At 33.6% G+C, this 27,424-nt stretch overlaps 2 protein-coding genes across 2 annotated transcripts; one reads left to right on the top strand and one right to left on the bottom strand.

Moving 5' to 3' along the window:
- The first annotated feature begins 1,173 nt into the window (after nucleotides 1-1,173).
- LOC106105531 lies at nucleotides 1,174-17,095 on the top strand. The gene is made up of 12 exons (XM_013285897.1): nucleotides 1,174-1,350; nucleotides 11,772-11,893; nucleotides 12,024-12,132; nucleotides 12,373-12,485; nucleotides 13,033-13,145; nucleotides 13,401-13,479; nucleotides 13,747-13,874; nucleotides 14,320-14,430; nucleotides 14,696-14,841; nucleotides 14,975-15,081; nucleotides 15,576-15,666; nucleotides 15,761-17,095. Exons 1-11 carry the CDS (start codon nucleotides 1,303-1,305, stop codon nucleotides 15,661-15,663), a joined length of 1,164 nt encoding a protein of 387 aa, XP_013141351.1. The 5' UTR covers nucleotides 1,174-1,302; the 3' UTR covers nucleotides 15,664-15,666; nucleotides 15,761-17,095.
- A 1,292-nt stretch (nucleotides 17,096-18,387) lies between these two features.
- LOC106105530 (carboxypeptidase E-like) lies at nucleotides 18,388-27,388 on the bottom strand. Its single transcript, XM_013285896.1, has 8 exons — nucleotides 27,012-27,388; nucleotides 26,611-26,807; nucleotides 26,380-26,535; nucleotides 25,763-25,929; nucleotides 24,600-24,754; nucleotides 23,349-23,609; nucleotides 21,283-21,425; nucleotides 18,388-19,468 (listed from the first exon to the last, which is right to left on the bottom strand). The coding sequence occupies exons 1-8, from the start codon at nucleotides 27,229-27,231 to the stop codon at nucleotides 19,334-19,336; spliced, it is 1,434 nt and encodes a 477-aa protein (XP_013141350.1). The 5' UTR covers nucleotides 27,232-27,388; the 3' UTR covers nucleotides 18,388-19,333.
- Nucleotides 27,389-27,424: the final 36 nt, after the last annotated feature.

Genomic DNA, 27,424 nt, shown 5'->3' with positions numbered 1-27,424 from the left:
GAAGTTAATTTAAATTACGTAATTTAATATTTTTAATGAATATGGGTCCATAGGAGGATAGAATATTCAAATCTTAAATATTCAAGCTATAATTTAAATGATCGTAAACTTACTAAAAAGTAAACTCAATTAGACACACTTCTCATTTAGGTTACGCGTTGAAATCTTTTCTATGTCCTCTGGACAAAGTAGGATTGTTAAAGAAAATTGTCCAGTTTTTATCCATTAGAATTTACGTCTTTAAAGTTGCTTGTTTATAATTCTTAGAATATTTATAACAAGTCAAACTGGCTTTGGTAAAAAAGTGCAAAAGTCCAGACTAGTTCGAACGAAACGGACAAAAAACAACAAGTAAGTTTTGGAAGGATCATCGGGTGCCATACCTGGTTGGATCAGTGTGTGAGTGTGTAAGAATACAGTACGTATGTGTGAGTGTGTTGTAATTGCGAACGCCGCCAACGCAATATTGCATAGAACACTTCACACTAGAGTTTGGCAAGACATTGATCCCGATATATGAGATTATTATATTAACATAACAATGCAATTTAAATTAACATAATTTAAATTTTAAATAACAGAATAGATATATTATCTAGATGTGTCATATGTGGCAAAAAATAAATATTTCTTTGTCTTAACACGTGTTTTGTCACGATAACAAACCCGTAGTATAAATTGACTCTGTTTTACCGAGAAATAAAAACTATAGATTGATATTCTTATTGCGTTCCAACTGTCGATATATTATAACTATCTGATTATTTAGATCATATAGAATGTCTTAAACATTATTAATAATAAATTCAAGTAATTTGCGCTATTAAATTCTTATTAGATTAAAAACAAATTAAAAAAAAACACATTAAAATCTTATATACGTACATAATGCATTGTGTAATTATTTAGAGGTTTCGATTTCATTCTAAACGTATATGGTCAGTACAAACAAAATATCTTTAGCAAACATTAAGACAATAAGGTGCGGGTGTGGACGCATCCGTTCACAGAAAGTAAAGTTATGCTAGTTTCACACAAAGGTAGAACAACCCAATAGAGCAGTGGAGACTACAGTAATTACTGTAGCATTCAAACGCAGTACTGTTCGGATTCACTGTTCTACGCTGGTGTGTAACTTGCCTTAGCTGTTGTGAGTTAGGCCGGTTACTTGTGCCTTGTGCGGCCTGTCAGTGTGACTCGATCCCTCGCGCCAGACGGCCGCCATGTTGCGCTAACAACTGACGACTAAACAAACAAACCGTGCCTTAATATTGTGATCAGTGTAACGTTCAATTGGACAACATGTGGCCGTTGTATTTAATTGGTGCTTTGGCGTTAGCAGCAGCTCAGGTGATTATGCATTACATATGCAACTGATAAATGATGATCTCAACGCTTACTTAGAAGCGCTACCTTCTATGCTTTAAGGTTTATTTTAGACAACTGTACTCTTATAAGATTATATTTAATATGTGTTCTATCTATTCCTTTTCTTGTTATTGCCAAGGTTAAAAGACAATAAATAACGTGATAGATAAGTTAATAATCAAAACGATTAAACTTCAATAAAAAGTCGATTTTCAGCAATTATTGTTAATCGATTTCTTTTATAAGGAAGATCCAAATTAAAAACTTGTCGTGTAAGTGAAAGCATTCAGCGGTGCATGAAGCATATCTGATAAGTTATTTATCGATATTATTAACGTATTAATTATATATTTGTTTTGTAACTTAAGAGTTAAATACACTACGGTTACGCGCGTCGACGTAATACTTGTAACCCAGTTAGCGTCCGTAACAGAACATACAACACTGGCAGACTCCGCATGGGAAAATGTTAACACTCTATTACATAAACGTAACTTCTATAAATCAATTACCTAGTATAAAACTTTATTAACATCTGTACACTTTTATACGACACGGCAAATATAATTTAAAAAAACCTTGAACACTAGTTATAAACAGAATGTACTCGTATGTACAAACTATGTAAATTCTTTAGACCTTACTTGATCAGCTGCTGTTTAAATATAAATATTCAACGTTTTCAACATTGAATATTACGTTAAGACAGAATGCAAAGAATGAATATTATTCAAGATTTTATTCATTATTTCTCATCCGAATCGAGTTTAAGACAATGAATAACAGGTTATAAATATTAATATAGCGTGGGTCGGTTGCATTATAGTCTGTGCGGAGTGTACACAGTATGGCCTATCTATACCTTAAAAGGAGGAGGTGTAGGACAACGTTTAAGTCAGTATGACATGCCGGCAAGGCTACTGGCGCCTACGCTTTCAATTCTAAAGTAAACCAAATATCAGTATATTTCCTATTAATGTAATAAACATTCAAGTGACCATTATAAACTTGAAGTATTACTTTACCGGATATCGCGCTCACTTAGTTTGTTTAACGCATTTTAAACAAACTCAGGGTCATTTGACAACTTGAATAATTTACGCCCTGAATTTGCTATATCATTTTGAATGATTTTCGTACGTATTTTGTACGATAACTACACTTATTACAATTTTAAATATCCCTCGATTAACAAAAAAAAAAAAATAATTAACATCTTAATGGTGTTAGAGTTATATAATATTCCACTTGCTTACAAGCGACATTAGCAACGGCTAAGTAATCATTTACTTAGACCACCATAAGTATATATGGGATGATTTAGTTTTTTTTTTTAAGTTTTATTTATTATTACTGTTTAATTATCATAAGTCAGATGTCATTTGAAAAAAGAAATAAAGTCTGGTCTGGTCGTCTGGTATTGAAAATTAAAATACAAGATTGTGCTTAAAAAAAATAACTTAATTATTCCACTTAACTGAAACGATCACAACTAAGCCAATTTAAGGATTATGAAATATATTTTTTCTATCACTTATTGCCAGTTTCATTCAGTGCGCGACAATGTCGTGTTTTCCGTATTGTTGCCAATATTTTGCAATACAATATCACGCATGTTAAATATTGCAGCAAACATTAATACTACTCGATGAAATTAACAGAATTCGACACAGTTAACCGTCACTGTTCAATAGAAATGTCCTTGTAATCACTGCATCAATAAGATGTACGTGATTGTCATATTGAAACAAATAACAACCATAACGTGAAGTTGGTAGTTAACCCACTCAGAAGTCGTGACATATAAAATATTCTTATCACAAAGTTTATGACGGTTTTTATTACATCTAACGTAAATATAAAACGTAGATAGAAGAAAGGCGTAAAGTGGAAGCGATGCCACATTTCGTCTCAAAGTGTGCATGCCCGAAGCCTAACTTAATCCACTTTTCCCATCCCATCTTTTTCATACTAATAGGTGAAGTGGATTTGACAGAGGAAAGTAAAGAAGTTTTGTGTTGAAGTTCCTTTACTGTGCGTGCCCTCCTCTGTTAATAAAAAGTAGCAACGCGTTGCAATTGCCGATGCCTCTAAGCAGCGGCAGCTTCGTTAATTCGGAGAATTCAGGCGCCCGTTTGCTTGTTTGCCACATGGTATTTAAAAAAAACTCGTTCTTAAACAGAAATAGGGGACTCTGTTTTTGATAGGTATAAATATTGAAGTAAATTATAATACAATATGAACAAGTGTGTTTCAAGACAGGCTGTACACACAGTCATATTTGTATTGGAGTTATGCAGTGCAAGTGCTAACGACAATATCATTCATGGAAACAGTGTGACTCAAAACGTATTGACTCACTATATATGCATACTATGTCCTATCTCAATGATTCACCATAATTTAATATTAAACTGCGTGAACCGTATGTAAAGTGAATGCGGAACAAAATCATTATTCATCAAACGTAGAAGATGGTATAAATAAAAATTTAGACATTTATCCTAAACTAGCTGTTCTCGTGCGGCTTTATCGCCATGAAATTATGAAAAATTTATTTTATTGTTTACATTTGTCAAATTATCAATAGCAAATATCAAAAATGACATGACATGACAAACCTTAGCAATCTTGTTTTCTTGATGTTTACCCCCTAAGTATAATGGCGTGAAAATGTATAGCCTAAAGCGTTACGTAAGTGTAGGGCTTTTTATTAAAAAAAGCATTATTGATAAATATGCTGTAGTTGCTGACCTCTTCAGGCAACAAAGAAGTGTGTGTTTTTTATTTATTTAAGAATAATCTGAATTGTATGTGTTAGTTATTTAACTTGGTATAACCATGTTCCTTTGTAACGTAATATATGTTACAAAAGACGATATTAGTTCTACAATAGTTTTAATTACCATTTAAAAAGGAAGACCGAAATAATTCTACTAACTACAAGAAACTATTTAATCTGCTTAGTCACTATTCATCAATTAGAAATTGACTTGCAATTTGTATCATATTAATTCACGCAATGTCGAAACGATAAAAAAATCTCATTAAAAACAAGATAACATATTTTAATAGGCATGATGTTTCTACATAGCTACACCTTTTATTCATTGAAATGTCAAAAAACATAAAATTGACAAAATTAAAGCATCAAAAGTTAGAGTATTACTAAAAAATTGTTAGCCTATGTGTTCTTTCAGGCTATCCTCTACATCTGTGCCATCGATTATTAGATTCGTCAACATTCTTACTTATCAAATATTCATCTATCCATCCATCTAAACTTTCACATTTATAATATTAGTAAGATAGAGCAAACGAAAATAATCTAACTTCTTACTAACATTATAAATGCGAACGTTTAGATGGATGTACGGATGTTTGTTAGAGTGTGTAGCGTAAACGGCTGAACGGATGTCGATGAAATTTGGCATAGACGTAGAGGATAGTCTGGAAGAACACATAGGCTGCTAACTTATTTTTAAATTCCATGCAGATGAAGTCGCGGGCGAAAGCTAGTAGATAATATTTAACGAAATATTTTCGTTACGGGATACGGGAAACAAGTCGTTCTGAAACAATCAATTACAACACTAACAAGCACCTTTCCATGTTTTACTTAACAATATTGATGTGGGAAAGACAAAAAAGGCTTATTAACGTACGTGAATGATTAAGTTAACGGATATAAACAATTTTTGTGTGGCAACAATAAAAACGCTTAATAATTTATTCCATCTTCCTGCAGTAGCATAGTGTTACTTTACATATTTAACACGTCTTTTTCTATTTTTCCTACCACAAAATTAATGTTGCGAAAACTTATAATAATGCCTTACCTCGATCCAAAGAAACTGATTGTCATCATCATCATCCTCCTTATCCTACTCCCGTAGGGTCGGTACAACTGGTTTTTGTCCTCCAAATAACTCTATCATACGTCATCTCAGTCATCGCTCCCTTTTTGATATCACCTTTCACGCAATTCATTTATCTCTTTCTAGGTCTACCTCTACCCTTCCACACTCATAACTAACGTTCTCCTTGTAACATGCGATTCATCCCTCCTCATAACATGCCCAAAGTATTGAATAACCTTAAAATCAATTATAGACTATGTAACTTATTTTAAATTCAGAAAAAAATATTATTCTTAATAGAAGTCAAACAAACAGTTTTCCTAATCTTTTTTAGCCTGAACCACTAATCCATTTTTAACGGCTACCATTCGCCTAGTATTGTTCTCTGGAGTATTATATGAAATATCAATTTATCGATTTTTCAATATCTATTTTGAAAACATTTATTTCTGCATTGGTAACAGCAATCGTCTAGTTATGGTAGCGAGCGACATGCGACAAGCTTGTCCGCATGACATCACATTACACGGTAACAAATGGAACAAAGCACATCATTGTAGACATGTAACGTGCAACGAATAACTATAGGACGTTCAAGGAGAACTGAGTTACACTCTTGTTAAAGTTACCAATTGTCCAGTATTTAAAATGTTTATGGTAAAGTTACAAGTAGCTATAACTCTGTTATCACCGACTTAAATATGAGTACCTCTTAATTTTTACGCTTTCTTTTGAAGAATATCAACCCTCTTTACTCAATGAGATAATTTTTAATATATTGTATATTATTAGGACACTACGTTTATCATTAAAACCATCTACCTGCCCTTATCCCACTATATCAGGAGCGGCACATCCAGTTTTTGTCTTTCAAATCGTTATATCGTTCGTCAAATATTGGTCACAATTGTCTCGATTGTGTCAGCTTTAAATCAATCCTTAAAATACAGTATTTTTTATCTATTATTACTATGTTCACTTGTCGATCCTTACAACAATAATGTATCGAGTAAATTCGCGTGTTTGCTACGAGCTGTCTATCGGCTGCGGTGCGGCGTGTGCGACCTCCGCTCTAACAAGGTCATGTCTTCCTCGGTCGTCCGGCCTTACTTTACCTGTTGCTCCTTCAGTAATCAAGATTCTTCATTACTGTATCGTGTTTTGGTAATCAAACTGGTATATAAAAGATTCAGATTGAACAATCAATATTAATAGTTATATCATGGACTCTACTAAGGCTTCAGATCTGTTTTTGTCACGTATGAATCGATTCATATTTTTCCGCCGACTAAAAAATTATACATTTGGGTAATATAGATGGATAAGTTGTGTGTAAAATACGAAAAAGTGTTATACTGACTCAACATAGTGATCTATGCAATAAGCGAGACGATGATTAGGTTATATAATTTTCTAATTAGAGTCATTCTAAATTCATCCTCGATTCGAGCCGCTCTGATTGTTTCGGCCGCGGGCCATCATGATGTATGGCGGAAATGGTCGTTGCAACGCCAGCGCCACCTTCCGCCGTAACGCCTTAACACAATCAGATAACACCAGCTTTCGCAATGGTCAAGTTTCACACAAGGACAGGTTTATATCGTTATTACACATCTCTAAGAGCACTTACAAGTACCAAATAAACGATTATCTTTAATAACAAGGTAGATTCAGTGATACAATAATGAAACATGCTTTATAATAAGTCAGATTCCATTAACCTAGAATAAACCTCCAGCCTATAATTATAAAACTAGACAAGATGTACGACGTGGGTTCAGAACTTTAAAGCCAAGGTAAAATGTTATTAACGTTGGTAAGCAAATAAAACAGTAAGCCACATATAAAATCTTTAAATACGTTTTTGTCGAATCAGTCCACATGAGAGATATTGTTTTGGATATCTGTAGAGAAACGTGCCTTGTTATACCGTTTCCGAAAAATTTGGAGACAATAATTGAAGACTTGCGTCATACCATATCTAAATTGTTTACGATCGTTGATGTTACGTGCTACAGGCGTGTCTGTGACACATTGTTTGTCTCCGTTGTTGAGAGAACAAAAAGCTATGCGAATCGTCTCACGTGTGATAACGCCTGACACTTCTCAATTTTCCACACTAAAATAAATAGACAATCAATGTTGGAGCATCCCACAATTGTTTGTCTAAATTACAAGGACATTTTTATAAGCAGACCTCGACAATGTCAGCCCACGCAAACATTTTGTGAAAGCGCGCAATTAGTCACGAAGTTGTATATTAAACATTTTCATCGACAAAACCCAATGAACATAGTTTTAGCGAAGTCTCAAATGCATGTAACTATTTTTTTTTTTGTTCAAGTTTAATAAGATCTTATAATCACCTCTGTCAAATCCAGATGGAGTTCTTGTTTATATTTTTTTCAGAATTACTAAATACTGTGTCTGAACAAATTATTTAGAGTAAATGTAACGTTATTATTCTGCGAAAATCAACGGTATAATAAGCTTGGAATGTAGCACATAAATTTATCTGACAACGTATTCAAGTAAGGTAAATTAGTTAAGGAACTAAAGAACTAGTTCTTCGAATACCTCAAACTATTTCAATACGACAATCGCAAACTGGCTTTATGTTTTTATTTTTTTACATTCCAGTACTTTACCATAAATACAGTGGCATTTAATGTTAAGATACTTTGTAAAAATGTTTTGTTGAGATCCATTTCTGAGACATTGACAACTATTGGCTATAAATAAATTAACTTTGAATAATTACTAACAAAATCCCTAAATAGCAAACATTCCCCAAAAACAAATCAAAAATAGGAACGCAATATTAATGCTATACTTATTTATATGAGCTCTTTTTTATTTGTTAACGTTGACCACTCGAAGAACGAATTCCAAAGTATCATTAAATAAAAAAATCGATTTTAGAGTATTAAGATAATGCCGCTTCGGGAATTCCACGAAAGGCTTCTAGCCGAATATCGTTTCGGTTTCATACGGGGGAAAAAAATCAATATCCTTTTTTTGTTTAGCGAAGTATGTCAAAACAATAAAGTATAAAGTATGCCAACAGTTACGTGTAGACGTGTTCAAAAATTGCGAATAAAGTGGTATTAGAGAATTTAATAGCAAAATGATTGCATCAAAACACATGTACGATACGCGTATTCTATCAGCGTCGGGAACTCAAGAAAGATGTTATTAGATACGCCGATCACCAACAGCAATCATTCGACACTTCCTATTGCAGACATCCAAGTGTCCCTAACAATACATCACGGCTTCCGTGGGAAATTGCACACACTATTCAAACAACATTAGTGATTTAAGTGTAAAATTATGGTACAAACACAATTTGTTTTAATTCACACTATTCCAAAGGTCACTAACGACTTTAAAATTGAATTTTAACTTGATGTTATTTTACAGTTAACACTACGATGGTATTAGAAGCGTAAACCAGAACAGAACTCATTTTTATTTTGCTCCAATAAAAAATTAAGTGTTAGTTGCTTATAAACATATTTTAAGAAAAAATGCTCTGATTTGCTAATACAAATATTCACAACCATTTATTATCTCATAACAAACGAAACAAAGTTAATGACTCAAGTTTCTTATAAGGTATTGGCTTCAACCGCCTGTCGTAAGTCATACGGCGAGGCGTGACGTAGGCGAATCGAAGCGGACCGGTTGCCAGATTACATCAAACACGACATATATACTTCGGTGAACTCATATTTGCACTTACATAATGGTAGGCCGTGTATGGCAAATATAGTTCTGTAGATTGGGAAACAATTACGTAAAAATAACGGTACCGTTTTCAACCGTCAATATGTCTATACTTCTATATCTACATTTACACTAATATAATAAAGCGTAAACACGCACTACTTTGTGGCGTAAGATGTCAGAAATCATAGCATATTTTTGAATAATTATTTCTTTAATAAAAAGCCCTACACTTACGACACGCTTTAGGCTATATATTTTCACGCTATTTAACTTGGGGTAAATACATTAGAGAAAACTCTTCATGTGGGAAAGGGACCTTAAACTACAAGCTGCCAACATCAAGTAAACAAGGTTGCCATTTGAATTTTGACATTAGAAATTAAGAATTTTTAAAATGTAAACAATAAAATAAAGTTTTTGTAATTTCATACGTATGAAGCCGCAAGGGAACTGCTAGAGTCTGATAATTTGACTATATTATTTGGACTATTCTTCTATATGCTGTTTGTAGAATAAAATACTTTGATTTTTTTTATTAAAACAATATAACGACTTTGCTCGTTGCATTCAAAAGAGTTGATCTAATAAAAAGTTATTCACACGTAAATTTAAGATTTATGTATGATATCATACTTATGTTCTTATTTGCACGAATAATAATTTTAAAAAATACGAAATAATCCTACAAACGAGCGTAATATTACAACCGAGCAAATGGTCTCAATTTTCGGTACCGCTTTGCAAGCTCACGTTCGAAAACTTGAATTTGATCGGAAACCGTACAAACCTTTAGAACTGGCAAGTCGACAAGAAATAGACAGTTATGTTGGTATTTCTCTGGTTATTGAGATTTCGAATTTCGAACGTACGTGAAAATTAAAATCACAGTTAATCAAACAACGGTGATGTAGCATGTTATACGCCTGTTGCACAATCTCCGTGTAATACGATTGCATTGCAAGGTTCTACAATAAAATGATACGGGTATTAGATAAACGGATGTCGAGTCGAGATACGCCGTGTTATTGAACAATAACTGACTTAATGGAAGATGATACTTGGAGTAACACATCTATATTTAAAAGGTATTTTATCTCCTTTCTACGTTAAAAGTTGTTTTCTTTATTTTATAAGTTGGTATATACTTATAACCTTTTTATTAACGTAACTTTGACATCATATACCATAACTTTCAGTATAAGTTTTATTTAGATTTTATAAGTAATGTTTTGAAATAATAGCCAGGGCAGCTATTCAACTAGTCGATATATTTAAACACAAGCTAAATTGTGGCCCAAATCTAAATAATTACATTGCGATGGCGATCTCGATTACAAAATATAAGTCGGTGGCCTTCGGAGCCAGGCTAGGGTCTATTGTTAAGTCGACAGCTTTTATATCTGATTATTAAATAGTGCTGTTTAATTTATAGCATCAAAGAATAGTGTTGACGTTAATAATAATTTCATATTTCATCGAAATATTTATTGTATTTTCTAATTTCAATTGCTCTTAATCCTTGCATTCAATTTAAATCAATAAAATAATGCTCAGTGCGAAAGATTATTATATTTTCACCTACGTTTATTATACATACACATAAAAAATAAAATCATATATGAATATTCTAGTATTCTAAATAAGGTTGCAATCATAAATCTAATTAAACCGTCGTAGTACAATATTCGAAACATTTTCCTTGACAAAGCTGAAGTAAGCAAGAAACAGGCGAGTGATCTAAGTGACCCGCGCCCCGTCCGTTGACCTCAGCCCTGCCTGCCTCCCGACAGATTGTACCTCACAGTACTACAAAAGCTTGCCCATTACCTACTCAATACGGTACAGTACTAACAACCAGTGAAACCATTAGAAATATAATAATTTAAAACCATCAATCCATGAACATAAGAGGTTAGGTAACATTGGTCTTAGATTCCTTGGCTAAAACTTACTATTCAGTCAATTGTAAATGAGTTTCGTGACTGTTTGTTTGCTGTACCGACATGAAAGTGCCAATATCTATTGATATCCCATTCAATCTTCTAAAAACACTGAGATAAAATACTTTTGTAAATGTTTCTGGTGTGGAAACTCAACATGCCGTGTCAGAACTAGTTTTACATATTTACTTAGGTTATTGACCGATTTTATTTCCGCTAAAATTTCCCATAAATAGGAAATGCGTGAGCGAATAACGAAGATTTAACGCGAGCAGTAAAAGCCAGCGGCACGACACGACATAAAAGCTATTTTCTTATCGTACGTTAACTAATAAATATTGCATTTTACTTATAAAACAAAATTATGTAGAGAAAATATGCGATTATTATGCGTATATTTCAACTCATTTCAAGATAACCTGACTACTATGAGCTGATTGTGGTCAGAAATTCGGCAATTACACAATTTTTAGTGGGTATTTTATTAAAAATCATCAAACCATAACTTGTAGGTTAAGGTTAAAATAATGCATATTTTAAACCCAAGAACAATTTGGTTTTGATTTAAATTATTGTAGAAGTTAATTAACAGCAATTGCCTTGCATTATTTACTTTCTAAAATGAAAACTGTTTTGAGGTAAGCTACTTTAAGTATGTACATAATCACAAAGTTAATTAAATTATTCTAATAATTGCCCACTTGGGTGAAATCGTTTTGTATTTTATTGTGAAATATTTGTGCAAGCAACCTTTAATTCAATTATTAAGTCTTTTAGTTAAATTAAGAGGGATCCAAAATGAAATCAGACGAAAAATAATACGAGTATATTTGTAATGAAAGTGTCAAACAATTTATCTTGTTATTTTTAGAACACGGAAAGCAGCGGCGAGTTCTCGCCGGCAGTGAAGGCGACATGTAAGACGGGCGTTATGTCCATCAACATCCAGTTCAACCAACCCTTCAATGGCATAGCGCACGCCAGAGAGTTCAGGTATTACTTTATGGCTGTAAAACAAAGCAATTGATGATTAACATATGGGACGAAACAAATATTATAGTATTTTACAAAAAACCTCACTGAAAACATTTAGCTTTTACATTATCGTAAATATTGTCTTCAGGACGCCGGCATGCATGGCGACGGGTAACGGCAGCGAGTCCCTAAACTTCGACATCAGCCTGATGGCGACTCCCGGATCACCAGACTACTGCGGTGTCTTCTGGAACAACGTTTGTATACGACACAAAAAACAAGCACCAAAGTTCCCTTTAACTACCATCATTTATACAAAAGGAAATTAAGGGATAGAGATAGGAATTTTAAATACATTTTTGTTTAAAAGTTCTACATCTATGGGTACATAACATTAGTTCCGCTAACTTGTAGACGCCTTGTCTCAAAAGACTCAGTTTGCTCTATTATTGAAATTCTCCACAAATGACAACTGGTTGTGTAATGTATGTTTGCAGCGTACGGACGAGCGGTCTCTGCCGCTGGCGGTGCGGGTTCACAGGACACTGGAGCTGGCTGACGATAAATTCTACGTCATCACCTGCGGCAAGACTGGCTTCAAGAACTCTAGGTATACACTACAATTTCAACAAATAGCTATAAATAATATGAACCTTTTCTACATACCTTTAAACAACAAGGTCGATTTACTACACATGAAACTTAGACAACAGATTACAAATATTTCTCCTTTGCGAATTTAGCTTCAATCTTTAATCGTCGTTCCCCCTTCATTCGGGAAAAGATTGCGCATTTAACAATTCAGGGTTCTATTATTCTTCTATTGTCTGTGTGTAATATCAGAGGAAAATATCAGATTTTGGGAAGATGATGTATTTGCGTTGCTGATAACGAAAATCACATTTTAAATTTTTGTCTGTCTGTCTTTTTGTCTGTTCGCAAGCCGCGTTTGTTTTGGATAATCTCCGAAACAGCTGATCCGATTGCGACCGGATCTTCACTGAAGGGTATGTGACATAGACAATAGGGCATATTATAGGCTACTTTTTTATCTTAATATTTCGTGGACAAAGTAACGGGCTATAGCTAGTGTATAAATAATAGAAGTCCTGATAGTAGTAAGGTCTAATAACAGGTTATCGTCGTTTTGATTACAGAAATGAAACGTCGACAGTATCACTACGTATGTTGGATGACAACGGACGCAAGGTGTTCAACGCTGCCTTCGGGTTGCACTACACACTAAAAGCTGAAATCAGCAAATCTGATGGTAAATTATTGATTTATGACGTCATAACGCCATGCATTACATATCATATACTAATGACATATCGCACATTTTACATAGAACAGTTACAATTTACAGCACCACAACAGAATAGCAATATAATCGTGTTAACTTCAGCTAAAACATTTTTAATAAACGCGGGCGATTTAAAACATTCATATAAATTCTGGCTACCAGTGAAGGCATTTCGAGCACGAAATTGCAACGTCACTGAAGATTAATGCTTGTACTTTACAGGACTCCACGGGATCAGAATGAAAAATTGTTTCGCGTTCAACATGCGGAATAATACTGTAGAGCTTTTGGACCAAAGAGGGTACGTGGACACACCGTGTTTTGTTTTATTATTTTACGAAAATATTTACTTTTCATCCTATTTAAATTGTATGATGACTGTTGTAACTTAGTTTTTAATAAAAAATAATCTGCTAAAAAGTTATTGACATGTTAGTTAGTTATGATAATAATATATGTATGTTGAACCTGCAACCTTTCTGAGCCCATCCCAGATTTGATATTTCAATCAAGGTCTGCTTGTACGTACTAAAGTATGCAATACAAAATATTATCGATATCATTCCAGTTGTCCTCTGAAACAGCAAGTATCAGTAAAGAACGAGAACGGTATGGCTGAGCTGTCGATCTCCTCCATCTTCCGATTCCCGGGCTCCTCGCAAGTCAACTTCCAGTGTGATATTGGAGTATGCAAGGGTAAGACATTGACAATATTCAAATAACATAAATATCGCTTTACAAATGGTGATTTTATTGGAGTATATTGGGTCGGTAACAAGATTACTGTCCCAGCCCCCTAGAACGCTTACACCTGAAACTATATTATCGCACAACTGTTTAATTTCCTTTTGATTCCTATGAGCTTACATGGAGGTGCGAACACTACTTGATTTTTAGTTGTGTAACTAAACAGTTGAATGAGCTACGAAACAATCGACAATCGCACGTAGAATAGTCTAGTCAAAGGTGTGCGGCCGCTCAAGAAACTAAGACAATAGATTTGAAAAGAAATAGAAACTTTATTTTTAATAGGTGACACTATGCCGCCCTCTCGTACCCCTATGTTGGGAACAGGACGTTTGGGTACCATTTACCATTGAGAAAATTAGAATTGGCCGCCAGTAACACATTGTTATTCCAGGCAGCTGCGCGGTGGTCGACTGCACGAGCGACAGCGCGGAGCCCGGCGATGAGGAGGGCAGCTTCACTGCCTCCACCAGTGTCTTCGTGCTCGACCCCAACGACAGCAACGGTACCTCATCAATACCTACAAAGAGTAACTTACTATAAAACCCATGTGTGTCAGTCAGAAGAGTTAACTGCATTTGTTGGCTTTATTTATTTGTATTACAACATTCAAACTTTATGGTTGACTCGAGGTTAGCTGCGAGCGTACTTGTGCACGGGTGACATAGAATGAATAAGGGCGTACCTTGTACCGTACATAACATTCCTTTAATAGAAAAAAATCATAATCTTTTTAATTTAATTGATAAACAAATATGGTATGTGGTCAGTGGCGGCGCTGGCGTGCGCGGACGGCAGCGTGCGGCCGCTGTGGCTGCTGTACCTGGCCATCGCGCTGGGCGTCATGTTCCTCGTCATGCTGCTCATCAACTGCTTCCTCTGCACCGCCATGACCTGCTCCTGCGCGAGGACTGATGTAGGCATATTTTTTGTACTTCATTTTGAGATAAACAAGCTATTGAAATGTATATACAGGATGAATCTTAATACATCCACTTTTGATCCGTTCGTTAAGAATCACTGTGTATAATACCTGAAAAAAAATCCAGGTGATTGAGAAGGACCCATCAGTTGTGGAAGATTACGACCCATATCGCAGTTGGCACGGCAGCCAGTACGGGAGCAGATACCCCTCATCCACCATACACTCAACAAGGTAATCTAACTAATATTACACGTGTGAAAGTTTAGATGGATGGATGGATGGATGTTTGTTAGAGTTTGTAGACTAAACGGCTGAACGGATTTCGGTGAAATTTGGTACCGATGTAGACGATAGTCTGGAAGAACACACAGGCTACTCATTTTTGTTTTTTTAATTCCACGCAGATGGAGTCGCGGGCGAAAGCTAGTCTATAATAATATAAACAGAAAAGATTTGTATTTTTGTATGTATTGAAAAAACTCAAAAACTACTGGGCCGATTTCAAAAATTCTTTCACCAATAACTACGTTATTAATGAATAACATAGGCTAAACGTATTACAGTATAATTATGCGCGAATGAAGACGCAAGCGACAGTCAGTGCTTAACATGCTATCCATAAAGGAAATCAACAAATAAACAAGAAAACATCCTTATTCAAATTGTTAGACTTTAATAATACTTTTTTAGAAGTTTAAAATTAATGTGTTTGGTGTATATTCCAGGTCTGTGTCGGACAACAGCGACCACTACGCGATAGTGCAGTCTCGGCCGGGCAGCCGGCACTCCGGCATGCACAGGAGTAGACACTAAATGGTAATACAATTTAATATATTGATTTCGTCGTTTACTAACGTAAGTTACGTAAGAAACGGAACTTTACATCTCAATCATTTGTTTTTTATTACAGGTAACTTGAAAATTATTGGCGTCAATAAATCGGACTAAATTGTTCAAAATCTGTACTTGTAAATACTAAGCTTTAGTTTATTGCAGGCTTCATTGTAATCTGAATCTGGTAACGGTTCAGATGTCTAAATTAAATTTAAAACTATAATTTTTAATCTATTGTAATAACATCGAAAGAAATTTGATTGTAATATGCACCGATTTTTTGTATGAATGAATTTTATGTGTGCCATTTACTTCCTTTAAAGAATAAGAGATTTTTGTGATTTAAAAATCTCAAATTATAATTTGTGTACTCTTGTTTTTGTAACAAATTGTAAAACTGAAAAACGCAACGAATCCGTCCGAAATTATCTCAATGATTACCTACTAGTTTTTAAGAATTCATATTTTTGTATTTAATGATAACTAAAATAATTAAAAGAAGGGATTAATATAATTTTATTAAAAGAAGTTGTAAGGAACTGAGTGATACTAAACTTAATATTTTATTGTAAACAATCTGCTTATGTAGGAATGTATACAATTTGATCGAAGTATTTACGTAAATTTCTGTAACAATTGGTACTTCAGATACTCCAAACAATTGCCAGAAAAGTAAAAAAATATTGTATAACAATCCTTAGAATTGTGATGAAATGTTTAGTTTCCCAATTAATTAATTTGATGTAGAATATTGAATGTTGACCATAGATAATGAAACGGAAATACAAAGGAGAGTTAAATTATTATCATCCAATCTGTGTCTACAGTTTTTAGGTTATTTTTTGTTCCATCACAGCTATTGCAGTGAAACTTATGTGCGGTTTATCCTTAGCTGGTACAGTTGGTCAGTAGCGCTCTGATTGGACCGTTAATTGGCAAAGAGTGAACGCTTATAGGCGCTATAGTGTCGCTTGCCATTGAAACTGTCTAACTGTAATAGCCAAGTGTGAACTGGGCCTTATTGCATAAAACTAACTATAATCTGTACCATTATTTTTGCGACAAAAAAAATTATACTTGTTCGTGGAAACTGATGTTGGTAACTGTATAAAATCACAGATTCCTTTAATTTTAAGATAGTGTATTTGATAATTTGTTTATCAACGTAATGTAACCGATTCAATTACTTTAGAGTTCAAAATATATTTTTGTATATAACTTTTATATAGCTTATAATAGTGTGCTCAAATATAGAATGATTTTACTGCACTATACAATTTAATCAGTCATAGTTTATACATGTAGTTATGTACTTAATTGTGTCAATTATAAAATATATAGCTAATTATTAGATAAGTACAACTTAACTTTCAAATGAAAAGTTTGGTTTTAATAAAACCTATAACATCCAGTACTTCTTTCATTTTTCCTTCAATAATATTGAAGCGAAACGAGCAAATTGCTGTGTATATTTTATTTTCCTACGACTTAACGAAATTTGGAATTCATCACTTGTTAGTATAAAGATTAACTCGGAATATCTGCAATATGCAAAAAAAATTATAGGCAATTACAATAAAAAGAAACTGGTAATATAGTCTATGTTACTCTACTTGTAGCGTTCTAATGGCAGAATTTTGTAATACCACTATTAGTTTTTGAGTTTATTTCTTGCTTACAAGCTTTCTTCCCCCATTAAGCTATTTATTTGTAAATGTTATCCATTGCGAGATAAGAATTTTTTTGTTATTTTATTATCTGCAATCAGTCTTTAAGACTAAGCAAATGTGAGGAACGATTAAGTTTTTAGAATATATTTTCCATCGAGAAACTCCTTTTACAGACGATCCTAAAGGATCTCATTTGTCACATAATTGTGGTCCTTTCGAGAGAAGAGAAAATTAAAAGAAAGTGACATAGTATTACTATTAATAACGTAAATAATTTGAAAGGATATTGAAATAAAACAATGCACATAAATTCCATTTATTCAACACTTTTAACATTCTGAAAGTTTATTAAATAGATAGGTTATAACGAGTCACAATTACAATGATGGTCGTAGGTCAAATATAGATTTACTGCTTCACTTAAAGTCGTTTGATAGCTACATAAACAGTCCCTTAGTGACGAATAAGTGTAAAAACCTACACTAAGCGACATTTTAAGGTATCAATTAAACCAGTGAGTGAGCAATTTACGTTTATTAGAAAAAATTGAATTAAGAGTGGAAATGACAGAGCTATGCTTTGGATTGTTTTTAAAAAAACACAAAGTTTAATTAATATTATTTGTAATATTGATGACTACTTTTTTTATTTAAAAATTGAACAGTTTTGATGATTTTTTAATCTGCGTAACATCACTATAACTTCGTCTAACCTTGTCAAGATTATAAGAGAATGAAATTATTAAACATTTTACACAAACGTATATACAATTTAATGATTTTCAACTACAAACTATGTACAGGTAAATATTTTGATTATAAACACGTCACTTGACATAAATAATAAATTGCCGTATGTTACAAGAGTTTCCAAAGATATTATATAAGGAAATATATAAATGCGAAAGTTATGATAGATGGATGTTTGTTAGTGTTTGTAGCCTAAACTGCTGAACGGATCTCCATGAAATTTGGCACAGGTTTAGAGCATAGTCTGGAGGGATACGTAGCTTTTTGTTATTTATATAGTTTGTTAATACCACGCGGGCGAAGTCGCGGGCAACAGCTAGTAAGGAAATAACAATTTATTTAATTTGAATTTTCCAGTTTGTCTCGAGTGTTATAAAGATTACAAAATTCCCTCTTTGAACGCAAAGTTATTTAACAGATTTTAATGTTTTTATTTAAAAAAAATTACATAAATGTCATATATAACATTGGTAGTTTTAATTCATGTTTTATGAGCACTGATTATTAAAACCAGGCTATAAAAGTATGGTTTTTGTAACTATTTGATTTTCGCCATTTTGGCAGCGATGGTTGAATAGTTTCCGAACTAATAAGTGATATACTTAACATTAAAAGGCGAGTTTAAATCGAAATAAAGCAAAAGCTGTTATTTCTTAACAATCACCTATCTATTATTTATATCTATGATTTTGAATATCGCCTTACGATGAGCTCAGCTTTCGGAAACTTCAAAACAATGATATCATGTTTAAAATTATAAAATTTATTTAGTTTACATAACAAACGAACAGATATTTTAGACGGAATAACATACGGCAATGTTCGAATACTTTATAATGAAAGGAGCAATTAAATTATTCCTTTTTTTATGTACTTTAATGTCAATGTCGATTGTTTTAAGTCGATAAAATATAAATAAAAAGGTAACGTGTTTGGACTAGACAATTTTATTTTTATTCTGTATACAACATTAATAAAAAAAAATCAACAATTGGAAAGACATTATGGCACTCGAATTTCTGCACGATTCCAATATACAAACAATATTGATAATAAAATTCAAGTTTTTCGAATATGACAAAAATTACTAAAATGTCGACATAAGCGAATGCAATTTTTTACTTCACTATACAACATCCTGATTCACATCACATAATTTTCGCTAACAAGTTTACATTGATAATTTCATACTTATCTCTATAAGAATAAGGTCTATATTGGATTGCGGCTTCACTGTTTGTGCGTGTCTGCAGCTTGCAGGAGAGTGTTGGTGACCTTTTGGTAGAGGGATCGCTTGTAGATACGCGGCTGGTAGCGGATGTACGGCGGCTCGAAGAACAGAGCACCATCATCATAACGTATAGGCTGAAATTAACAAATTTTATATTCAAACGTATTGTTTTCTTTTCTTTATTACCCATAACAACACTAATACTTCGTATTAATATTATAAATTGATAGATCAGTTTAACGGATATCGCTGAAATTTGGTACAGATGTAAAGCATAATGATGAAAAAAGTCAAATTCCCGATGGATACGTAGTTCTTTGTTTTTCGTGTGTTTTATATATTGCACGAACGAATCCGGGTGCAACAGCTAAGTATAATACTAAATTAAATGAACAGGATTATCAATCAAGGTCAAAGTGATATTGTCAGTCTGCCAGTCTCAAAGCTCCGATAGTAATATAAATGAGGTGCCTGTACTCGCGTTTTAGGTCTTTCTCTTTGCGACCTTGGTGAGTTAAGAATAAGCGAATGTATTGTAATCGACACTCATACGTAACAAAGATTATTCATAACACAAAAGGTATCATTTTATCCTTACCTATCGATTAAGTGTTAGGTTAAATTAAGTCTAAGGAGTAAAACTCAAGTTATGTAGTTCGGAAACGCATTTCATGAAGTTATGAAACCTATAACACTAAGGAATGGTTAAAACCAGCTGAGAAACCGGCCATAAGATAAACGGCCAAATACAAAGTATATTATTGCCATTGAATAACTCTTTTTGATCAATACATGAGAAAGAGAATCGACATTTAGACATCTTGTTCAGGTTGAGTTCTGAAAAACACCTATTAGAAATCTAAAGCTAATTTCCACATTAGTATAAGTATTAATTCGATCCACAAGATTTACAGAGACGGTCGAATACTATCAATAATCTTTAACATTTAACTTTGTAACTTTTCTTACAATCTGACAGGCGTCATATTTCAAATTGAATTTTAATTATGACGCCATTACATTTAAATATCGTTTTAGTATTCGTCCGTAAATAATAATAAACCATTTTTATATTAAAGCTTATCAACGTTTTAACGAATAGACGAAGCGCGAAATCATACGAAAAATCAATACAAACCGCCCACGTGTAACTTTGCGCGTTGGTATGACGTCAGAGAGAGAAGTTACCACGTCAATTGAACGCTACACGTGACGTCATGTAATCAGTCTATTTTTAGTTCCACCTTTTGCAATTAGAGAGTAAATATACTTCTTTTAAATTACTTCAAAGAAATAAATGTTATACTATATTACATTCTTTCGTAAGTTCGACAAAAGTACAAAAGACTTTCACTTTCAACCGAAAGTTCTGAAAAATTAGTTCTTTAAAAAATTTCATGATTGTCCGTAATATTTAAGTTCTGCACTTGTTAGTACTCGTATATAGTTGAAAACTGAATTCTTAAAATTCGACATCCTTTAGTAGACTACATGTAACGTAATTTTGTAATTCTACGTGTGACCAACCGATCTCAAGTCAACGTACGGTGCAAGAGAACAGTCTTGTGTTTACTAATTGCCTCAATTGGGCAAACGGCCGAGCTAGGAATTATAGTGCCATTCTGTTCCAGTCATAACAAACTATTGGTGACACAGAAATTACATATATTTGTATGTCATTAACAATGTTATAAATGAGTTAAATCTTGCAATTACATTGAAATTATTATCGGAAACTATTCATAACACAATTATGCATTATGTTGAGTAAATTATCTTAAAATAGCTAGTTTCCGGGATAAAGATAATCTATGTTTGATATAACATATTATTCTACATACACCTCATATCACATTAATCAGTAACAGCATTTATAAGTGGTATGTTTTATGGTCCTTCGAGCAGGATGATTGCTGTAAACAAAACGATTATCGATAATAATTCCTACCTCCAGTTTGAAGTTGAGTATACGTGCTGAGGACTGTCGCTGGGGCACTGTGACGATGCGCTGCGCGGGGTAGTGTCCGGGGTGGTTCGCGGTCACCTCGTACCGGCCCGGCGTCAGCAAGCGGTAGTAGTCACCGTACACACCTTCATAATTACGATAATCTTACTAATATTAATGTGAGTTAAAATGAATGGATGTTTCATAGAGTTTGTAGACTGCTGATCGGATCACGATTGAACTTGGCATATATGTAGAGTCTGGAAGCGTTATTTGTAAGGCTTTAAATACTTACAATATATACAGATTGGGGTGGTTACGTAAGCTTATTTCCACCCATACCGCTTTCTATTTATCTTCGTCGTCTAGTCTAACACAATAAAGTTCTACAACTCATCTAATTGTTGCCAGTTAAAAGACAATTAAGCGTATGTAAAGGAGTTGCTTGTCATCGTTACGGGGACAACATTAGTCATAGTTAAATTACCATGTTTCGTCTGTATCATTTTTTGCCTCAAGATCGATATATAACTCAGCAATCATTCGTTAGGGAGAAATTACATTTATATGTAAAGTGTTAATATCTTGTGACATTCCAAAATAAAATTATTTTTTAATAAAATGACCACAAACATAATTACTACCGAATTTGAGTAAAAAGTGTTGTAAAGTCTCTCCACGAAGTTGTCAGAATTTATGAACATATCTAAACGTATTTTACGTCCTCGTGTAACATAATTGTACTTATTTGAGAACATTAACCGTGAAGGGCTGCTTGATTAAATTTATTCGGAAAACAGTAACACAATTTGATATGCGTATCATTCACATTTTCAATACTAAAAACATTCTATGAAAAAATACTTAAAAATGTCAATATACAATACAATTTTTAAATAGTAATGCCCTAGTATAATATCCATTTGTTTGAATCAAGAATTAGATCTATAAAACCTACAAAGAACACCGTTTCAAATACAATCGCAATTCGCTGAAACGCGATATAGTCTACTTTAGCTGTTACTGGGCTTCTGATATACCACAAGTGTAATACTGCGTATTAGTGTTTACAGTACAGTCGTTGGGCATTGTTACAATTAGTGCAGCGAACGAGTGACGTCATGCAATCACAATCTGATACAACACGAAAAGATGCATGCAATTTGCAATGTTCATATGACTATTATCGATACTATAAAGAGGAAATATCTGTATGTTTATATGTATTCAAATAACTCAAAAACTACTGTCCTGATTTCAAAAATTATTTGACCAATCAAAAGCTACGTTATTGCTGAGTAACATAGGCTATATATTACCTTTTAGTGGTTGATATAGTTCATAGAAACAGTGTAAATTAAAAGAAATGTAATTTGCATTTATCTCGTTCGTATATAAAACTGCAAAGGGTCCATCTGCTATAGTCACATAAAAATACTTTTTATTTTATCGTACTAATATTATAAATGCGAAAGTTTAGATGGATCGATGTTTGTTAGAGTTTGTAGACTAAACGGCTGAACGGATTTCAATGAAATTTGGCATAGACGTAGAGGGTAGTCTGGAAGAACACATAAGCCACTTACGTCTGCTTTTTTTAAACCATGCGGACGGAGTCGCGTGCAAAAGTTAATAAACTTATATTCATAAGCTTATCGAATTCGGTTTTTTCGCTCGGGTTTCATTTGCCGATGTGCAACATTATGAGTCATAGGGGAATTTGTTATTTCAAAAGCAAAAGTTACTTGATACTAATATTGCTTTTTTACCGTCTATTAGGTGACTGACAGTCAAACATTATGTATGTTTACCGTTTCTACAAGTTATAGGGATAGTATAACATGTTAGAAGAGGAAACTCTTAGTTGAATATATTGCTTGTAATTGAATCTTGTGAGCGCAAACAATTGTTTAAATCGGACAATAAAATGAATATGACAATGTTAATATAATTTACGTTCTACGTTATTTTAATTGAATAATCAGATGTGTCTAAAATTTGTTTAAATGCACATATGATTTTTGTTTTATAAAATTTGTAGTTTATTGTCGTGAGTTTATGACACATACCTGTAGTAACATCATGTCGTATTGGCTTCGGCGTGTGTCCAGTGAGATTGACCACAGATATAATAGCGTTTTCTAAGAAACCAGTGTCATCGCTGACGATTCCCTTCACACCGATGTGCGCCTTCCACAAATAAGCAAGTAAGGCTTCACGGTTCCTGTTCCATTCGTTCTCTAATTCATTCTCCAATGGATACTTCTGGCAGCCCAATTCAAGGGTTATTTCAAACGCATTTGTAGCCAAATAGTTGAAATCTTGCATTCCTAAAATTTTAACATTAATTTCAAGTGTATAACCGATAACTCGGGGAGGACAGACAGTTTACGATGTTTTATTAGTATAAAACCTCTTTCATAGATTCAAGGTAAATTATATGCGACAAAATAAAAGAAAGTAACAAAATTATATAGAACATGAATAGAACCCTTTACAAACGATATAAGTAAAATAATCCCTTTATTGACTGTTGCGTCATCGTCGACATTAATCGAGTTACAACGATAAAAATAAACGATAATCGATTTTACATTGGCATACAATTACGATGTTTAATTATATTCGATTATGCGAGCCGCATAACGTTACATATAAAAAAATGAAATGATCGTGTTTGAAAAGAAATTGGACATAACTGACGCCGACTTTACCGGTCTATTTCACGGTTAACTAGTCGTTTAAATGTCAAAAGCACAATTAAAGTTACATTATCCCAGTTTATCTACTTCCTGATAGCGAAAGGAAAATAATTACAATCTTCAGGATCTGTGTTTTGTTGCAACCCTGGCCTTATCATTTGCACACAATACAAATGGATTGCTTAATATCACACGGTGTTTCCTAGTTAGTGTAAATATTAAATTTACCTTTGTAGTATTTTATTGTATTCCGTAAAATAACACTTATTATTTTTATATTTTTTTTTGTTAATTGATACTGGCCGGCAATAAAGTTTATGTACAGTGCGGAAAACTGGCGGTTTCTACCTTTGTTTGGAAATTTTAAAATGAGACTCGAACACAAAAATACAACAAAGCTTATAAATGTGTCTACAAAAAAAATGGCGGTCAGTGTTACACGATATTTCATCATCCATTCATTTGCACCACTCGCTATTTCATTAGTTATTTGTAGAAAAGGCGAAGCTCGTCTTGCCGCAGCGAACAAGGGAATTTTTCCTGTAATGGAACACCGCGAATTTCCGCGACTGTAAAATAAAAAAGGCATTGATTATAACTGGCTGAAAAAAATTTTACCTCCTTTAAGACTGTACCAGTCAGCGCCGTTGGTGACGCCGCCCTGCTTGCCGAAGTTGTACGCCTCGGATTGGTCGGGGCCGTTGATGTGGCATCCGGGACGGTTCAGCGATGCCATATCGGCGTGCGCGTTCGCATATGCCATAGCTATCTCCCTATAGGAAAAAAATCTCTTATATCCTTACAACTAAACGCGATATAAAATTAAAGTTAGGAATAAACTGAGTATAACCAAATATTAGTACAATTTTTTCTTATACTCAGTTTATTTGTAAGGTAAAAGGATAGCCATGGTCTAAAATTACCTAAGGACGTTCTTATTTGCGTAATTTATGAGTGTATGCGTGCGTGCGTGCGTGCGTATGCGTGTACGTGTGTGTATTTGTGTGTGTGTAAAACAACTCCTATACTAAGTTAACTTTTTACCTTTTTATTTTCTTAAATTAGAGCGCGTTAAAAGCGACAGTAACCAGCGGCCGTGATACACAACACAAGGATAACAGTTAATCAATACATTTGCATTCCGCACAGATCATGTACTCAGAATTACTATTCTCCGTTAGCGCTCGTCAACAAACAAACCAATATCTTATTTTATTGCTAATGGATGAATGACCTTTAAAGTATCGCAGCTAATAAGATTTATATAAATATTTTATACCAGTTTTAAATCTGGACAAATATTTTTTAACGTATCGCTATAATATATACAAAATTACATCTTTACTAATATAAAACAGGAAAGATTTGTGATTTGTATGTATTGAAATAGCTCAAAAACAACTCGGCCGATTTAAAGGATTCTTTCACCATTAATAAACTACGTTATCGGTGAGAAACATAGGCTAGGGTTTTATTTTTTTTTTTTGTTAATTTCACGTGGACAAAGTCGCAAGCAACATGTAGTAATTACTAAAGGGTACTCAAAACCAACCAAAATGTGTTAACAACCACGTGTTTTATTTGGAGCTTTCGTCCGCGACTTCAACCGCGTAAAATTAAAAAAAAAAACAGAAGTAAGTAGCATATGTGTTCTTCCAGACTACCCTCTACATCTATGCCAATTTTCATCGAGATCTGTTCAACCGTTTAGGCTACAAACTCTATCAAACATCCATCTATCTAAACTTTCGCATTTGTAACATTAGTAAGGTATCACTAACTTGAAGGTGTCATCATCAGGGCTGGCGGAGTACTCGGAGGCGAGGGCGCCGCTCCTGCTCTCGTCATAAGGGTAGTTGGCGACCAGGTCTCCGCCGTGCATCGCCGCGCTCAGTACGAACGGTATAGACATTATCCAGCGAATCACCGCGCGGGTCTCCGGCTCCAACTGACATTTACACATTGCATTGTCAGGAATCATTGACATGGTATTGAGGTTATCATCTTTAAATACTGGATTAGTACCGAAAATTTGTAAACACCAAGGTGCTATAATTATAGCCATATGTATCCAACATAATACAAATAATACTTTAAATAAATAATTAACTAATTTATTGCATAATGACATGCTAATTGTCAGTATATCTATAAAATTTTATTATGATTTTATAAATATTAAAAATACCCTCATAGAATTTAGTGTCATAGTGAAATAAAAAAAGACATTGAAAGATGTACAGTTAATTTTAAAAAAATAGGACATAAAACTTGATAAGTCTGTTCTGAATAGTATACAAATATTAATTAATGTCTCACAACTAAATAGGTATTAAATACACAGCTACATAATTCAAAATAATAAATAAACTAATTCTGAATTAATAAATGAACTTACAGGTGCTGCAAGTCGGGTGACATCCTTCAACAGATGATTGTTATGATTGATACCGAGTCGTTCAAACTCAAATGTGATAGCATCCAAGTCTGGGAAGTTCCTGTTCAGATCCACTGAATGATTGTTACCACGTCCCAGGAGATAGTCTTGGCCACCCTATACAGAACAGAGTATATTTAAATTGCAATTCAATACATTGTTAAGATTATATTTATTTATAATTGTACTCACAAAATTAGTGGACAGTTGCCAACCATCAGGGTTCATAGACGGTAAAAGATGTATTCTAGTTTTATGAATAAGTGCCTTTATGTTAGGATCATTCTTTAAATACTGTTCACATAAATAATCAGCTAAACCAAGCAACAATTCTCGACCAAGAACCTCATTTCCGTGAATATTTCCCACATATTTTACTTCAGGCTTATCTAAAAACAATTATAAATAAGATTTATTTTATAAACTAAGTACAGCAGGTAGATAAAAAAAAACTAAATATAATTATTAAGGCTTAATTATTTTAAGTAAATATATTTCTTATAGAAACGGTTGGAGGATATACCCACAATGGGGTCCAGAAACTGGATTGAAAAGGCTAGAATAAATGAAGTAATTAAATAAATAATTCTTACAGGGCTGATGAAATCCAGGCGTGTCAGTAAATTCAATCACATAAAGAGGAACATTTCGCACAGATGGTTCTGATAAAGCATAAACTCTGGTTACATTTGGGCATTTTTGGTGAACTTCTTCCAAAACCAATGGTAATTCTTCATTATTATGGTGCTTCCAAACAAATTTAGCCGACGCGGTAAGGAAAAACGCTAAATACACAAACCGATACACAAACATTGTGATTTTTATTTTCTATAATATTCTAGTTATTCATTCAAACATAATTTAAGGACAATTCACGCAAGCCTAATTGATTCCTATCACACAACAAACTCAACACTGTATCGATCGTGTTTCCCGCGACCGCGACATCTGCAAACATTCAAGATGACAACCAAGCGTGACAAACGTGCACAATGCTGCCAACCGA

Source organism: Papilio polytes, unplaced genomic scaffold (genome assembly GCF_000836215.1).
Source record: "Papilio polytes unplaced genomic scaffold, Ppol_1.0 DF822845.1, whole genome shotgun sequence".
Classification (NCBI taxonomy): Eukaryota; Metazoa; Arthropoda; class Insecta; order Lepidoptera; family Papilionidae; genus Papilio; species Papilio polytes.
This window is presented reverse-complemented; position numbering and strand designations above follow the sequence as displayed.

What these genes read in the sequence shown, in the direction of transcription:
- LOC106105531 (XM_013285897.1), top strand. Translation starts at nt 1,303, where the DNA reads ATGTGGCCGTTGTATTTAATTGGTGCTTTGGCGTTAGCAGCAGCTCAG. An exon ending in TGGCGTTAGCAGCAGCTCAG is followed by an intron (nt 1,351 to 11,771) that starts GTGATTATGCAT and finishes TGTTATTTTTAG; the next exon opens with AACACGGAAAGCAGCGGCGA. An exon ending in GAGCTTTTGGACCAAAGAGG is followed by an intron (nt 13,480 to 13,746) that starts GTACGTGGACAC and finishes ATATCATTCCAG; the next exon opens with TTGTCCTCTGAAACAGCAAG.
- LOC106105530 (XM_013285896.1), bottom strand. Translation starts at nt 27,231, where the DNA reads ATGTTTGTGTATCGGTTTGTGTATTTAGCGTTTTTCCTTACCGCGTCG. An exon ending in GGCAACTGTCCACTAATTTT is followed by an intron (nt 26,536 to 26,610) that starts GTGAGTACAATT and finishes TGTTCTGTATAG; the next exon opens with GGTGGCCAAGACTATCTCCT. An exon ending in CTGGTACAGTCTTAAAGGAG is followed by an intron (nt 23,610 to 24,599) that starts GTAAAATTTTTT and finishes TTAAAATTTTAG; the next exon opens with GAATGCAAGATTTCAACTAT.